The sequence below is a fragment of the Sinocyclocheilus rhinocerous genome, unplaced genomic scaffold, assembly GCF_001515625.1.
Source record: "Sinocyclocheilus rhinocerous isolate Xijiao unplaced genomic scaffold, SAMN03320098_v1.1 scaffold113, whole genome shotgun sequence".
Taxonomy (NCBI): domain Eukaryota; kingdom Metazoa; phylum Chordata; class Actinopteri; order Cypriniformes; family Cyprinidae; genus Sinocyclocheilus; species Sinocyclocheilus rhinocerous.
Genome location: NW_015646846.1, coordinates 2179517 through 2196769, shown reverse-complemented (window position 1 = coordinate 2196769; position 17253 = coordinate 2179517). Strand labels below are relative to the sequence as shown.

General features: G+C 36.5%; 1 protein-coding gene across 1 annotated transcript in view; it reads left to right on the top strand.

The window, feature by feature from the left end:
• The window catches only part of LOC107708097 (protein FAM19A2-like), a 28251-nt gene that overhangs the window by 3333 nt on the left and 7665 nt on the right, over positions 1 to 17253 (top strand). The window contains exon 2 of the mRNA XM_016512242.1: positions 14775 to 14924. Coding sequence (XP_016367728.1) covers positions 14775 to 14924 — 150 coding nt within the window. The remainder of the gene's footprint in view (positions 1 to 14774; positions 14925 to 17253) is intronic.

Sequence of the window (17253 nt, the reverse complement as noted above, 5' to 3'; positions counted from 1 at the left end):
GCCCGTGCCGTCCCGCCCATCTACTGGACTGATTACACAAGAGGTTCAGAGCCGGTCACGCTGAAGGGCATTCCCGAAGCGTCCTCCGACGCAGCTCGAGTTCCTGAATAGGAACAATATGTTCAATGCACTTGACTGTTAAACGGTTGCAAAAAAAATGCTAGTTGTTGGAAAAATTAAGTCCTTACTGGAAAAGCAACCCTATTTTGAAATCAGTTGAGCTACTGTTATACTATTGAAAACTGTAATTAAATTAGTTGTTAATTGTGCTGTCAAACCTGAATTACACTATTTCTTGATACAAATGAGACTTTTGTTCTAAAGTAAGAACTGATATCATTGATAGCTCTGATAATTTGGTCTGGATGAATTTGTTGGAAAATATTTTCTATATAATTTTAAATAGTTTATATTGAAATTTCTGACATAGACTTTGGTGTCTTGGTAAATTTGAGCTCAGTTTAAGAAACTCAAAATTTAGATTACCAGCATTTATTTCACACGAGAAATTGAAATTTCTCAATGCTGTCTAGGAGAAACAGTTGAGATGATGTTTATTTGTCATTTATGTCCTATGTGGTGATCTTGAAGCAGCCGTTGCATCTGTAAAATCTCTTTATATAAATTCATAAAGCAATAAGATCATCTCTTACTGTTGATTAGATGGAATGTTTCCCTCCTCTTCTCCTTAAATAGATGCGTCTCCATGTTAATACACAGCAATCAAGCACTTTCTGATTCGTTAGTCAGTAGCTGCAGGGGGAGATTCTGCAACACACGCTGGAATAATGGAGGCGTGAAAACCACATTGCAAGAGCTGATTATCAGATTTTATCTGACAGCTGCTCTCTTTTCTTCAGATACAGGGCTTGAAGTGATACACTATGCAGGTCATAAAGTTAGAGATGTAACTGGTTCTGGACGAATGTTCTGTTGATGTTGAGATGAAATATGGCCCTGAACTGAATTGAATTATAAAGACAATGAGATCATCAGAATATTTCACTCCGCAAGGTTAACTTGCACATACCCACTTACACATTAACGCTTGCAATTGTTTAATTTGCTTAGTGTGGTCCAGTTAGCCCTTGCTGGTAGATTTCATAATTACACCATTGATACTGTATCTCTCTCCAGGTATTATAGATGTTCTTGGTTGATATTATTAAATTACAAATGGTTCCTTGCTGGCGTTGTTTAGTTAAATGTTACTTTAAAGGTTTTTAAATAATCTTTAAGGTAATTTCCCTATTCACTTACATGTTGGCTGGCATGTCACTGACAGCTGAATTTCAGCCTAGAGTGAGCTTGTATGTCTACAAGGGAAATTGTGCATGCCTCAGTGCTCTCTGTGTAGAATAGCGTAGCTATAGCTTGTAACAGGAAAAGAGGAGAAGAAGACATCTCAACAATTGGACTGTGACATTTCGGTGTCTGCAGGGCAGGTCAGTGTTTCCTCTGGGACACTGGACAACGTGGAACACATTTCACAGCATACTGGGCTAAAGACATGATGTAATATTTGAGGAGGTGGTGAAATGATAGATAGATAGATAGATAGATAGACAGATACATAGACAGATAGCTAGATGCTATAGGATGCTATAAGATACAATCGATCGATCAATAATAGATATTATAGATTACGATAGATAGATAGATATATAGATAGACAATAGATGCTATAAGAGACAATAGATACTATGGATTAGATGGATAGATAGGATAGATACAGATCGATAGATAGACAGTTAGCTAGATACTATAAGATACGATCGATTGATAAATAGATCGATAGATAGATACAATATACAATAGATACTATAAATTATGATAGATCAGTGTCGGTGAGCTAGTGTTCCTCCAGCACTAGTTTCTTATCATTATGACTCATCTGACTTTTCATACAGTAATCCCGCTCATACACCAAGCCTTCACCCATGAGTAGCATCTCATTAGTAGCTATTGAGACTTCCTGATGGTCAGTCTGTGACTCCGAGCAACATGATTTTATTTCTATTTTGGGCCGGAATAAAAGGGGATCATAATGATTTTAACTGATGGAGGCAATTAGCAGAGAAGTGCTGACAGCGGTCTAGCGGACTGAGAACAGCACAGTAACATCGCCATCACGAAGCTTTTAAAATTACTCACTGCAGTTTTTTAAAAAGGCTCACATTTATGTGTTCTAGGACCCAGCAATTTTGGCCATCAATTTTGAGATGATAAGTGTGTTTTTTTCAGTCTCTGGCTGAATTAAATACCTTAGCTTTGGATTATTTTTTTGTCTGAGTCTCATGCAAGATAAACTCATGCATTTCTGCTTAAAGGTGAAGACCCAACTGTATGTATGTTTTGCAAGACCCTGCTTTCCATTAAACATATTTTATTGGACTGCCCTGCTTTTATTGCTAGTAGACGATACTTTATGTAGTAAGCTCAGTTAAGGACTTGTTTAGTAAGATTTTACCAGAAAAAATGTCATAGAATTTGTATTAAATGTAAATGTAAAACACTGTATATTCTTAATTGTTGTATTTATTTTATTGTATTTATGCAACTCTTGTATTTTAAAGAGGCTGACATGGCATTGAAATCTTAACTTTGCAAGTGGCCTTAGGTTTTCTTTGCTTTATTAAAGAGTGCTTGTAAGAGGTCTTTAATTTTAGTTTACCATTCAATATGTAGCCTGTCAATTATTATTACTAGACGGCATAAATATTGATAATATTGAAATCAATATTGCATGGTAAGGTTAAACAAGGAAACAAGCGCTCTAAGTGATTTTGAATGCACACATATACATTTGCATGGTGACATTCAATCAGAGTTTTAGATTTCACTCTGTTAACTGCAGCACTGATAATGCAGACTATTTTTTTCTCACAGTTTGTTTGCACACCTCCAGTAGAGTCGCATTTTATGGTTCGAGCATGGTTCTATTTTCACCCAGCTGAGGATATATCAGGAAACTCAATATTTCTCTCTCAACTCTAATAAGGAATTCCTTGCTGTTATTACTAGAACAGATTGCCCCAGATCATAAATTAAAGATATTTGGTTTAATAACTGTCCCTTTGAAACTACCCACTCAATAAGTGCAAGTAATAATACGATATCAATCCTGGAAGACATTTACGAGCAGGCGTCCTTCGCTAAAGGAGACGAGGCGAGAGATCTATTGTGAGAGATGCTCCAAAGGGTTTGTGGATTTCTCGGGTTGTTGGTTCCCTCCCTCCCTATATTAGTTTCCACTACACCTCACCCCAAATGTGTTAAAGTTCTGCTAGTTACCCACAATAGGTAGTTGAATGTTTTACTTCGAGACTTGTGCAGTTTTATAATGAATTCTATCAGTCGTCCATGTATTCAGTTCATAGCATGCAATTGCTAAGTGCCTGAGCAATTCAAGCACATTCTTGGTCTTATTGCAGATGATTCGTTGGTACACTTTGTCAAAGAAGACATGTTTGTCTTGTTTTACTGAGTAAAACAATGCAATTAAAAATAATAATAATAATAATTTTATTTATTTTAATGTACTGTTTCACTCTGGAAATGTTGCACTATGGAAAGATGACTTAAATCGAGGCAGCTGAATTCAGAAAGCAGTTTTCCAATAGTAATATTAGCACCAAATTTAGCAATATCAACTAGTATGACACTGCAATAAAAATGTATTATGTTCGTCCTATTTCCAGTGTTGATTCTACATAATGCATCACCATACATTCCTATATTTGTGAAGTCAATTTTCTAAGCATCTGCCTAAAGGGTTGTAACCCCTGGATGCAGAATCTTACTCCATAGTCCTCTCAGGTTGCTCGGAGAACATCTGTATATTAGTGTACTCCTAAAATAGAGCAGACATACAAAATTTAAATGTCTTTCTCTTCCAGGAAAATGAACCAAAAATATTGATGACTCATCTTGTACACCGCAATTACATCTTATCCAGCATACGGCAGCCTTTTGAGTCAGAGATGCCTCAAATTTGCCTCAAATTTGGTCCCAACAAGCCTAAAAGAGTCTGAACTATTTCTTGTTGAACAATGCTACTGATTGGTTAAGGGTCTGCAAGCTCCCAGCATGCATTACTGCATGTGGTTACTGTTGTAGGATTAATGTTGTGCTGTTTGCTGTATTTTTTCATTGTTGTCACTATCAGTTATTTGTTATGTGATCTTTTGAAGTTCTACAAAACTAAATACAAGAATGGAGTTTGGTGAATACAACCTTTCAAATTTTAACATAATTAATGTAATTATGAATTACTTGTTGCTACTGATATTTTTAATTGTACTAGATCGATATGGGTAGTGTTTTGGCACCTTGCTGCAATCTTGGTTTCCCTGAGTGAGACAATATTTGAGAATTACAACACACTCATGCTTTACTCTCAACTGGACGCTTATCAGTTTTGCAGTGATTAATTTAGCATTCCTATCTTACATGCAGTCTAATCCCTGTCTGGTGACCCACAGTGATCAGCGATACTACTAAAAAAATGATGCTGGTTAAATTATGCAAAACAAAATGTTCTGTGCCAGGGAGCAATGCGGTGTTCTCAAATGTGAATTAATTATGACCAGCAACTACTATACAGTAGGTTAATGACTCTTGAACAGACCTCAGTTAAAGTAATTTAAACGATTAAGAATTCATAATTATAATATTTCACCTCTGGCTGGCGGCAGCTTTGCTCAACACTCATTGTAATTTGGCTGATTAACAATTAGCACTTGCAATATTTCACCTTGACCCGAAATGGCGTAGTTGAATGAGTCGGAGCTAGTCATGGAAGGTTTTATGGTGGTTTTGGTTGGCAATCTACTCTGGACCTTGGAAAAATAACACCTTTTGGTTTTGTTATGGGTGATTAAATAATTACAATTAAATTTTTTTGATGAACCATCCTAAAATATTGCCCTCCGAGGTACAGTATACAACCTTCAAATCTAAAAGTTACATTTGAAAACTTTTAAAATAAATGATCTTTTAATACAAGCCAGTTAATATGTTAAATTTGGATCATGCACTATATTTTATGCCATTCTGAATGGGAGCGAGTTTGTTTATTTCAGTTCATGGGCTGTTTCCTTTCCGCCTCAGTCTGTAGACGACAGCACAGGAAGCTGATTGGTGTTGTTTGTTACCACGGCAGCATGTGTGATGACATCTCCCCTGTCAGTCATGTTTTGCAGGCTCAGAGGAGAGTGTATGTGTTTGTGTGTGTACGTGTGCATATGTGAGATAAAAAACACTACTGACACTTTGAGGGTGGGGACAGCATGCTATTTAGAGCAAACATGACTGTAGTGAGAGGCAGGATGCATTCGGAATGAATGAACACGAGGGAAAACCAACACTCATTTCTGTGCTCATAGAGCTATTAGGCTAAATATGGCTCAGAAATGACAAAAAGCACTATAAAAGTAGTCCATTTAAGTATTCTTTGTGTATATTCTGATATATGACGCCTATGATATTATATCATAATTTATTTTATTTTATCAGCTCTGGGACTTTGGACTGGCTAGTATCCACAATACTGCAATAATAAAACTCCAGCCTTTATAAAGAACGTGTTTTTGTTTCACGCCGTCATTTTTTCCCCTCCCATTATTTTCCAATAGTGTCAGGTGCTGTGATGTGAATGGTATTCAGGAAAGCTTCTGACCTTGGATCCTCCTCTAATGGATGGGGAAAGTAACTAAAAATTGAAGCTATCGTCTTGAAAGCAAGACAAAACAAGAACACCCAGACAGACAGGTGTAATAAAAGTCTCAGAAGTGAGAAAAGTAGAATTCTCCACTCAGTCCCTGAATAAACTATGGAGCAGCCAGATCTGCTATATATATTTTAAAATGTATATTTAAGCACTAATGTTGAAGAGTGAACTTTGTATGAACTTTGTATTACAGCGCCTCTTGTAACTCGCAACTTATTGCCACCTCAGGAACAAAATACTTTGTATTCCTCATTTGCAAGTCACTTTGTGTAAATCTGCCTGCAAAATGAATACATGTTCATATGCCTAATATAAATTATTGGTCAATAACTATGCCCGCTTGCATGGTAAACTGAAGTAGCTCTCCATTGTGTTATTTTCAGAATCTGCCAACATCCTTTCTTTGTTTTACAAGAAAGCTACGAGAATATTTTGTGCGCAAAGAAAACAAATATAACGACTTTATTCAACAATTTCTTCTCTTCCGTGTCAGTCTTCGACGCATGTTCATGACAGTACCACAACGCATGCGTGTGATGCTGCTGATGCAGGAGCCGGCGTTCTGACATAGAACCTGGATGCGCTGCGCTTTGTTTACAGTCAGAGGAATGCACATGTATGCATCGTGGTTCTCTTGTGAATGGCGGCAGAGACTGACATGGAAGAGAAGAAATTGTTGAATAAAGTCGTTATTTTTGTTTTCTGTGTGCACAAAAAGTATTCTCGTAGCTTCATAAAATTACGGTTGAACCAACGACGTCACATGGGCTATTTTAAAGGGGTCATATGACGTCGCTAAAAAGAACATTATTTTGTGTATTTAGTGTAATGCAATGTGTTTATGCGGATTAAGGTTAAAAAAACACATTATTTTCCACATACTGTACATTATTGTTGATCCTCTATGCCCCGCCTTTCTGAAACGTGTTGATTTTTACAAAGCTCATCATTCTGAAAAGCGAGGTGTACGCTGTCGCTGATTGTAAAGCTATCCAGTGCGTTGTGATTGGCCGAATACCTCAAGCGTGTGACGGAAATGTTACGCCCCTTACCATATTGTGATGCCAAGTCCCGGTGTGACGAGGCAAAACCAATAAAACCCATTATAAACGAGGCATTTGTTGCATCCAGTGGGGACATAATTACTGATTATAATGACTTATACTGTCTTTTTACGCGTTGCGTTGCATATCGCGCCGCGTAAACATAAAACCATGTCTGCATTTGCGATCGGAGAAACGACAAACAACAAGCGCTACTCTACACTGCTCAAAACTCACGTTTGAATCGTCAGTGGCAAATTCTTTAAATATGAAAATGTACTTACAGGCTGTGGGTCAGAAGCGCCAGACTGTCCTTTCAAAGTTGGAATTGCCCCACTTTATAGAAACAGCCTTTGTGCACAGCATTGTAGGCTACTCTCCCAGGTTCAGGAAACAGTCCTCCATAAAATGCGCTGCACACATCTGAATATTTGGGTTGAACTGTTCTGGAACAGTGTTGTAAATACAACTCAACCACTGATTTCTAGTTGTGTCCTCTTTTGGAAGGCCAAACAAAGTAGTTTCGCTTTCACAATGAAACACACAGCGTCTCCACGACATGGCGGCAGCAACAGTACTACAGCTAGAATCAAAGTTACATCTTCTTTCTTTGCGTGAACATTTGGGCGGTGTTATGCAAATCTTCCCACACAGTGACGTAGACGTGGGGGCGTGTTTAAACGAGGCGTTTTAGGAGGGCGTGGACGAGTCTTAACTTTTATAAAGAATATCTCTTTGGGTTTGAGACTTTAGTCTTTGCAACTTTAGGGATTTTATCTATGCACAATCAGCTTGTAACACTCCAAAGAGAAAGGAAAACTTGAAATTGCATCATATGACCCCTTTAACAATGTTCTTACTTAGTCATTTTTGGGTGAACTAACTCTTTAATGCCATTTCTGAAATGCTGTAATAGCAGGATTCCTCATCTTTACCTTCATCCACCATTTGCCAAGTGTATGTCAAACGGTGGCAGCGACTCTATTAGTTTCAGGGTGTTGCTCTTTTTCACAACAACTGAAATGTAATAACATTCAGAGACCATTGACTGAGATAGGTGCGTGGTTCCTCAAGGGAGGACCATTGATCAGGGGCAGCCATTAATGGTGCAATGTAGAGATGGATGGTGTTGGACTGAGGTTCGTTTGAGCCCTTGGCCGATGTGTTCTGAATCTGTCAGCTACAACAATCTGTCACCAAACCTTTGGCTTGACCACTATGTGCACCTTGGTGTCTGGAAAAGGATACAGCAGGGGAAAGAAAGAGAGCCAGGGAGATCTTTCAAATGGATACCGCTATGATGAATGATATTTACAGAGGGAGAATGGTAAGCAATGATCTGTGGAGTATTTTGGAATCACTATCCCTGCCTCATTAAGCGGTGCGGTTACGTGTTGACCCAGATTGCCAATATAATATTTCTCAAACTGTTTAAGCATTCATGTAAATACAGATTTGTTGATTATCACATTACGGTGATCTCACATATTAGGAAAAAAAACGTAAAAAAAAAAGAGAATTTAAAGAGTTTTTAAAGAGAAACAATGCCAACGGAATATTCCAGTTGTGTTAAATGATAATGATGCCAGTGATGTCGCGAGGCATTATCAGTGAAAATAGATTTATTAATAATGTAGACTTGAGCTTAAAGGGGTGTAATGTTTATTTGCAGAAGGCTGTCTGGGATATGAAATGACTGTACCTTGAATGTGTTATTAGCAAAGAAGAATTTGTGGTGGCATAATAGAGGGTCAATCGATGAAGAATACAACCAGGGAAATTTACCAATTTTTGTGATGTAGGTTTTAGTATGTCATGCTATTGTTAAAAAGCTTTTTAAATAAATAAATAAATAAATAAATAGGTAAATAAAGATTTTATTCACATTTTGTATTACATTACTCAAGATATAAACTTGTATATACAATTATACAAATTTGTATTATATGTTTATGTTATTTAAAAAATGCAAAATAAAAGCATTTGCAATACTACTGGAAATTTTGACCTTTATTAATTGTTTTTTAACCTTTCTGTGTGACAACAATTCATATAATGAAATCCATTATTTAATATATTATTATAATTTAATAATTTATTATTATTATTAGTAGTTATTTTTCTCCCTCACATGTGAGATTTTCTATGATTAAAAAAAAGAAGTAACAAATCGTGACATTTTATCTATATTTATATACAAGTTATATATTTCATATTTATATTTGATAAATGTATTGTACATTTACATTTATGAATTAAATAACGTTATATATTAAATAAGGAATAATATATTAAATTATGATAATAAATTATTGAATTATAATATATTAAATAATATATTAAATCTCACCTGTGAGGGGGAAAAATAATTCAAATTTGTGGCAACATAGGCAAAGACTCCCAAACTAGACAGCCAACATACAGTACAGTACAGTTCCTACCATCAAAAGCAAACGGTTATCATTTACAGGTACTCGTGTGTTTCTATTGTGTGCTTTTCAATTTCTGTTTACACCAGCATGAGGTCTTGGACCTCTGCCCAGACTCGCTCCTGTTTTGGGAGTGTTGACTTCATATTAGCCTTCGCTAACCACAGAGGTACTTTAGCCATATTTGTTTGTTGTTGTTGTTTTTCAACAGAACCTGAACGGCCATATCTTACAGGTGAAAATTTGCTGTCATCGCCCCCAGCCCGGGCTTTCCACGCCTCGCTGGTTATCAGAGTGTGTCTTGTGTCAAGAAAAAACACAGCGTATTTGTGTCAAAGATCTGACCCGGTAAAGAACATTTGATGTGACATCTATTCATTTAGAGTTTTTAGAGACCCTCTCGCCCCTCCCCACACCCAAACACCTCTGATCAGGTAACCAGTGCGGCGTCGAGACGGAGCGTTTGATCTTCCATTTCTGCAGTCCGCAGATGGCTAGCGCTCCTATAGCCTCATAACAATTTCATAAGTGACTTGCTGTAAATTGCCATGGCGATGGTATGGTAATTGGGTTGCCACTCTGCTTCACTTTCTCTCTCTGGTCAAAGAAAAAAAAACAGGGAAGCATTTATTTTTCTTTTTGCTGCAGTCACACTGAGTATGTGGTGTTAGGACAGAGTAGAGGAAAAAGTGCGCTCATTTCCTGCGGTGCAACTGGGAGAATGTGCTAGTAATGTGCTACTCGATGTAGTTTGACCACCCATAATCAAATGTAGCTTCACTTATTTTTATCGGTTGTTTAAGTTTGATTCTTTGATGGATGTTGGCTCTAATATCTTGGCAAAAAAGTCTACAGGTGTAGGTTGGATGGAATAATTGTGTGTGTGTGTGTTTGTGTGTACACTGCTGTTGAAAAGTTTTTTATGCTCACCAAGGCTGCATTTATTTGAATGCAGAATATCCTTAACCATGCCCCTCCAACTGTTAGTTTGCTATGAGCGAGAGAAACCCCGCCCTCTTTTCAATATTCCATTTCAGTTGGAAATACATCACAATACTTAAGTAAAGTCGGCCACAACTTCCGGTTCACGCAGATTTGAAAAAGAAATTTATGACCATTTATTCTATAGATGATGATTATTGTTGTTCTTTTAACTAATGATAATAATAATACATATTGTTTTATATTTAGTTTGTGTACCAGTACTTTGATTTTCATTATTGTGGTGCAGCGCTAGGTTTTGACCACTAAATGCAGTGCACGTGTGAAAAGTGTGACTACTGTGTTCTTTTTAGATTTTTCTTTTTTTAGTGAAGGTGTTCTGTTGATGTGCCCGTGTGCTCTGCTCAGTGCACCATTGATGAATACTTCATGATGTTATTTAACTCTTGGATGACTAAATCAATATTACCCTTCCTTCTTCATTGAGCATAGAACATTCATGGAGGAACAGATGTTTCTTTACAGCTGTGAAGAGTCAGTCCATCTTGGACGTATCAGACTCTGTACATCATGCAACACACACACACACACCCACACACACACACACACACACACACATCCCTGCTCCATTGAACCGGTGAGGCTGATATTGTCTGTCAAGCGCCTTGGGTTGGAGAGACTAGCAAGACTCTGGCGATGAATGTGTGTTTGGTTCCAGAATGAACCTACCGACTTCATGAATGCTTTAATGAATGGTTTTTAAGCATGTTGCATTAGGTATGTTGCAGGACAGGTTTAAACCTGCATCAAGTCAGTATTTTGATGCGTCAGCCTTACTTCAAAATATCATTGCATTTGAAAGTAGTTTGATTTTAGGAGAAGTCTGCTTCTGCCTTCTTTTAAAAAAACAAACAATTATATAATGCAATGACATTTAACATTTTTACATGGTTTAGTACTTTTTTGTGCCACTGTATAATGTGATACAAAATCGAATTTTGTCTTCAATGGTTTATTTTTGCTTAAACAGACACTGTTTTTTGTTAAACAGACACTTTCACTGTTATTAGCGTTGAGGCTGCAAACAGAGCTTTGCGTTTGAAACATATGAGAGGAGTTAACAGATATGAAGAGGCTTTGTTATTGCTCGTGGGTAATTGTTGCCTGTCACATGAAACGAAAGCAGATTGTACTTTTAAGGACATCCCTCTATGCTTTTGTTTAGCATGGCAACATAATAGCTGTTTTGATGTGTCCTCGGCTAATGACGGTTTAATCATTTGTTTACTATGTTCGTCTGAGGTATATGGTGATATCTAGTCAGCCTTTGCTTTAACGGTTAAGCACCTCGCTCTTATTTTTTCCATCCAGCGTCTCCATCACAGTGTTTCTGGGTGGAAAAACAACCTTTGAATAGCACTTTTGTGAACACAAAGTCTGTCATCTTTCTCTCTTGCACAAAAGCAGAGGGTGGCTGTGTTATGCTAATTCAATAGGAGCTTAGCAGGAACATTTTATATGTTTTCTCTCCTTTTTTTGTTATTCATCAATATGTTCGCTGACTATTTGTGGAAAAAGAGCCGCTCAGCTCCAAAAAAGCCTATCAATGACAAACTGAAAAAGCACAGAAGTAAGGCATAAGGGGAAAAATGCCTGCTTAATGCTCATACTTGCATCTGTTCTGTTTTATTTTTAAAATGGCCTTTACCCTTGTGGAGTATGTCACACATCCCAATGCTAGATGATTTTACCCTTCAACTCGCATTAATGAGAAACTGCATGGAGACTCTTAGATCCTAACCACATCTGACAAGTGCCAGCAACATTTGCAAATCCTGTGAAATAACCATATGTTTGTCATTGCTTGAAAGACTTTTTGGGCTGTTGGAAAAACCATGTGTTTGGTTTTTCAGCTTTATTGTATTTGGAAAGGTATTTGGTATTTGTAAGCAAAAGTATCCAGACACTGTATCGACACTTAAAATATTATGAGTATCAATACATTCGATCAAATAAAATTTACTTTTTAAGTAAGTCATAAAAAAGGAGATTATTAGACTTGAAATAATACGGTTCAAAAGTCTGGTGTCAGTAAGATAAAAAAAAGAAATTACCGTAATACTTTTATTCGTCAAGAACTCATTAAATTGATCAAAAGGGACAGATGCACAATTATTATTTCAAATAAATGCTGTTCTTTTGAACTTTCTATTCATCGAAGAATCCTGAAAAAAATGTCACGGTTTCCACAAAATTGATGATGATGATAAATGTTTCCACAGCAGCAAATCAGCATATTAGTATGATTTCTGAAGGGTCATGTGACACTGAAGACTGGAGTAATGATGCTGAAAATTCAGCTTTGCATCACAGGAATAAATCATATTTTAAAATGTATTAAAAGAGAACAGCTGTTTAAAATTATAATAATATTTCACATTTTTACAGATTTTTACTATATTTTGATAAATGCAGCCTTGGTGAGCATGAGACTACACACACACGCACACACACACACACACACACACACAGATAGATATAGATATGTATGTATGCAAAAATATGTATTTTTCACACAAAAAATTGTGCCCCCTCCTGCTGCTGAGGCAGACTTTCCCTGACTCTGCCAGACGACCAGCCTGCACACCTTAAGTGAAACATATCGATCGCAGCTCTTGCAAGTCCATGAAAATTTTGCACAGATGTCCAGAGAAAGGCACAACACCTTCTTAGAAAAGGTCTCACATCAGTCGAGTATACAGAGCCAAGAAGTAGCTGTTTAATTCTCTTTGTTGGTCCTCGGGCACCTTGCTAAACACTGCTCACTTAATCTTCACAGGAGCCGATTGCTCACGTACACACACACATACTGCCTATGGATTTGGTTGGCTTGTTTATGACCTTGGTGAAAGGGTTATGGTTTAATCAGTAGTTTGCACTGTTTCTCCAGGCCCTGCCGACCTATTCCTGCAGCGTAATGAAGGCTGCTGTCCTGAGAGAAGCTTTCCCACAGCAGGTCGAGAGCTGATCTGGGATCAGGTGCTCCTGTGTTGGTGCTGATCTCTGTGGCTGTGCCAAAAACATAATGTTCCAGGAACACGACACTTTCTTTGTTTCACGAATTTGAGTCGATTTCAGCGTGACCTCGAGTCAAGGAACAGATTTTGATCAAACTGTTCATTTTAACTGGCAAAATAAAATATATTTATTAGATAATATAATTTACATTTATTCATTTGGCAGACACTTTTAACCAAAGCAACTTGCAGTTCACTTGAGAAACATATGTGTGTTCTTAGGGATTGAACCCATGACATTGTCGTTGTTGGAGTTTTTTTTTTTTTTTTTTTAAACATTGCTGCACCCGTTATTTACAATGTTTTTAAAGAACAGTTTGAACGATTAATTTTAGGATTATTTTTTATTTTTTATATACGTACTTTCTTTTTATGCATATTTTTAATGATTTCTCAATTTGTGAAAAATGTTAATAAAAAATGACATCTAAATGTTTTTATAGATTGTTTTGTATTTATTTTCAAATTATTATATGAATATATAAATATGTAAAATAAATATAAATTTCATTTCATTTAGCATTTGACTTGACTTTTTAACCGATCATCCTTCACATCATTGCTCTACCGGTTAAGCCACAGTAACTCATATCAGCTTGTGGAGTAACCCATCCCAGTTTGTTTTTCTTATAGATTTTTACAAGCACTGTGCAGTTCAAAGGTACACAAATAAAGGCAGTAATCCACACTGAATGAGTCAAAGCAATCATTTTCTATGAGCTGTTGGAACAAAAACCACTGAATATTCAATATTCAACTTTTTGAAATTAACTTTGGCCCTTTAGTGTGTTGGGGCTGAGAGATAATTACACAAAGGGGGTTCAGCCTTTCACCCGCCAGCGTATGCATCGGTAAATCAGCCTGCCGCTCGACAGACCCTTTTGTGCGCACCTTAAAGGCTCTTTATTGATTGGAGGCAAAATGTTTTTAATGTTGTTGATGAGATTTTGAGATTGGCCAGCTAATGGGAAAATGGAGGCCCCTTTTTCAATCAATTTTTAACTCAAGTCTTAAATTGAAAATCTTTACCAATGCAATTACGGCTGATTTGAAAGGTACACTAAAACTTTCAAAATGTTTTTATACTCTTTTCTTTTTTAAACTCCTCAATTTAGAGCTTGAAAATGATTTGTGAATACACGCTTTTATATGCTAAGTAACGTTCATCTCCGCTGTTGTTCAGTCATAGGTGAAGGATAAACAAAACAAAAAAACGAATAAATAATTTGCCTGAAAGGCCCTTCTAGATGCAGAAATGTCCATGATTATCAATGAACCGTTTTACTTGTAATTACTAAAGTGAATCATAAAACCCAACCCGTTGATCACAGAGAACATTTTCTTCTGATTTCTGACCTGAGACAAATCAAACTGCTTGCATTAGCATTAATTAAATTGTACACTGCCTCCACGTCAACAGATTCATTTCCATTGCAGCCACCGGCAGCAACAGAATATGCATTAGCGCCTCATCGTTTCCTTTGTCGGCGAGGAGAGTTTGAAACAGCTGGTTGATTTTAATAGACTCTGTGTCCTTGTTGTTTTTCCTCAGTGCACGTCAAAGCGGGAACCTGTGAGGTCATTGCAGCCCACCGCTGCTGTAACAAGAACAAAATCGAGGAGCGCTCCCAAACTGTCAAGTGTTCTTGCTTCCCTGGGCAAGTTGCTGGGACAACAAGAGCGGCTCCTTCCTGTGTGGACGGTAAGACTGTTTTCATTTGTCTGTGTGTATGTATGTGTGTGTGTTGTTTCTGCTGTTTGATTCTATTAAACAAAGTAGTTCATTATTTATGTTTTACTTGAAAGATAGATAGATACAATTTTAGTATAACATTCATTTAAAGCATTAAAACACACACACACACACACACAAACACACACACACACACAATATATAGCGTTCAAAATTATATGCACCCACACACACACACACACACACACACAGGTAAGTTATGATGTAAAATAACAAATATTTCTAGGTCACTAATTAAGCAAATTTGTGATTATTGACCATGAACTCCAGTCACCTTTTTACTCATTGGTTTTCTGAAAATAGCATTTGTAATAAACACCTGAACTAAATTAGAAAATTATATATTGTATGTTGTAATATTAATGATGCTTTCTTTCTATATATAGCATTAACCTTACACTTTACATATATCTTTGTTTCATTCTTGAGTAGTACAAATTAATTTTATTATTTAATAGATGACTACAGTGGTGGTACAGTGATGTTTTCCATAAGCATTAAGGAATACCATGCTACTATAATGTTACATGTCTAAAAATGGTAGTATTGTTATACTTTACAGTAGAACACGGTAGAAAATACACAAGAAGTAACTTGTTGCTTTTGCCTGTTTTATTATTTAAAGTATTAATGCTCCTAAATTAAACCATCATTTTAAAGTAGGCTGTCCATTTTTAAAGTCTAGCTGCCGCTCTTTATCTCAGTCTCATCTCTCTGGGCTGTCACTTCTGAGTCAGGGTCTGTTTGAATGTGACACTGTCATCCTGCTTTTCGCTTGAGTGCAGCGTGGGCTGCTTGTCTAATAACATGTCAACGGCCCCCTCACTGGACAGGTCAATCGATCTTGGTCTTCTTTTCTGCCCTCTAATGCATCTGACAGGCACCCCCTGCTGAGCACCGAGACCACAGGGCATGATTCTACCTGCTGTATGAGGACAAGCCACTACACTTAAGACTGAAAGACACTTGACTACACTCTCTACACTATTTTTATGCTGTAGATTGTGTCTACATACCATGGGTTGTAATAGTCTGAGACAACATTGGAAATCTGGGATTTTTTCATGTCTTTTCACTTAATTATGTTGATAGGACCCAAATACATTGCAGATATGCTCACTGAATATAAGCCTAACAGACCACTCAGATCATTAGGATCAAGTCAGTTAGAAATACCAAGGGTTCACACAAAACAAGGGGGATCTGCTTGCCACCCGCAGTTGGAATCAGCTTCCAGAAGAGATCAGATGTGCTAAAACATTAGCCACATTTAAATCCAGACTCAAAACTCATATGTTTAGCTGTGCATTTAGTGAATGAGCACTGTGCAACGTCCGAACTGATTGCACTGTATTTTATGTATAATCTTTTTCTATTCTTAACTGTTTTAATTCATTTTAAATCAATTTTAGTTTGTTTTAAAAGTTTTTATTGTTATTTTTTTAATGATTATCTTAATTCCTTTTATGTAAAGCACTTTGAATTACCATTGTGTATGAAATGTGCTATATAAATAAACTTGCCTTGCCTTGCCTAATGTAATTTGTAATAAAAAAAATAAAATATTAAATGAGAAAATAAATGCTAAATAGAATTTTCATTAGTGGTCTCAGACTTTTTGACCCCCAAAACACAATCCAAATTTTCAAAGAAGCACTTGTAGAAAATCTAGAAAAATCTAGAAAATATACAAATCTGACTATGTTAATTATAGTTGCTATATTAAATACACTTGTTATTACTTTAAAATGATAATAAAGTTGTAGTATGAGAATATCGGTGGTGTCCAATTACCACAGTTTAATCACAGTAAAAATAACTGTTGCAACTGTAATTTTTGTAGTTTTGTAAGAGTGTATGCATATTGAACTATACATGTATGTCTACATTTTTAAAAACGGCATGAAATAGTTTTGACTATCACAGTGTTCTATTCCATCTTTCCTGTATTTGCAATTGAAACAGAGAGTTGGGAGGGAAGATTGAAGATTAAAGGGCTCATTCTTGTTTTTAAAATCTCTGGTAGACTAGTCTTACATCAAAACTTGCTATTGCTAATTGCGAAGGTTTTTGGAAGAGGGGACACATTCATTTTAGAAAGCATTTTATTGGGCACAAAATTTGCAGTTATCTCTATGTACAAGGTCATGAATATTTGAGGTCTATTTTTCCAAATACATGTAGCGTCTGGACCAATCAGACACACCATTTGTCATTTGATTTAACAAATCAATTATTCATTAGATTAACAAACATTCACAGACCCCTCACCCAATAA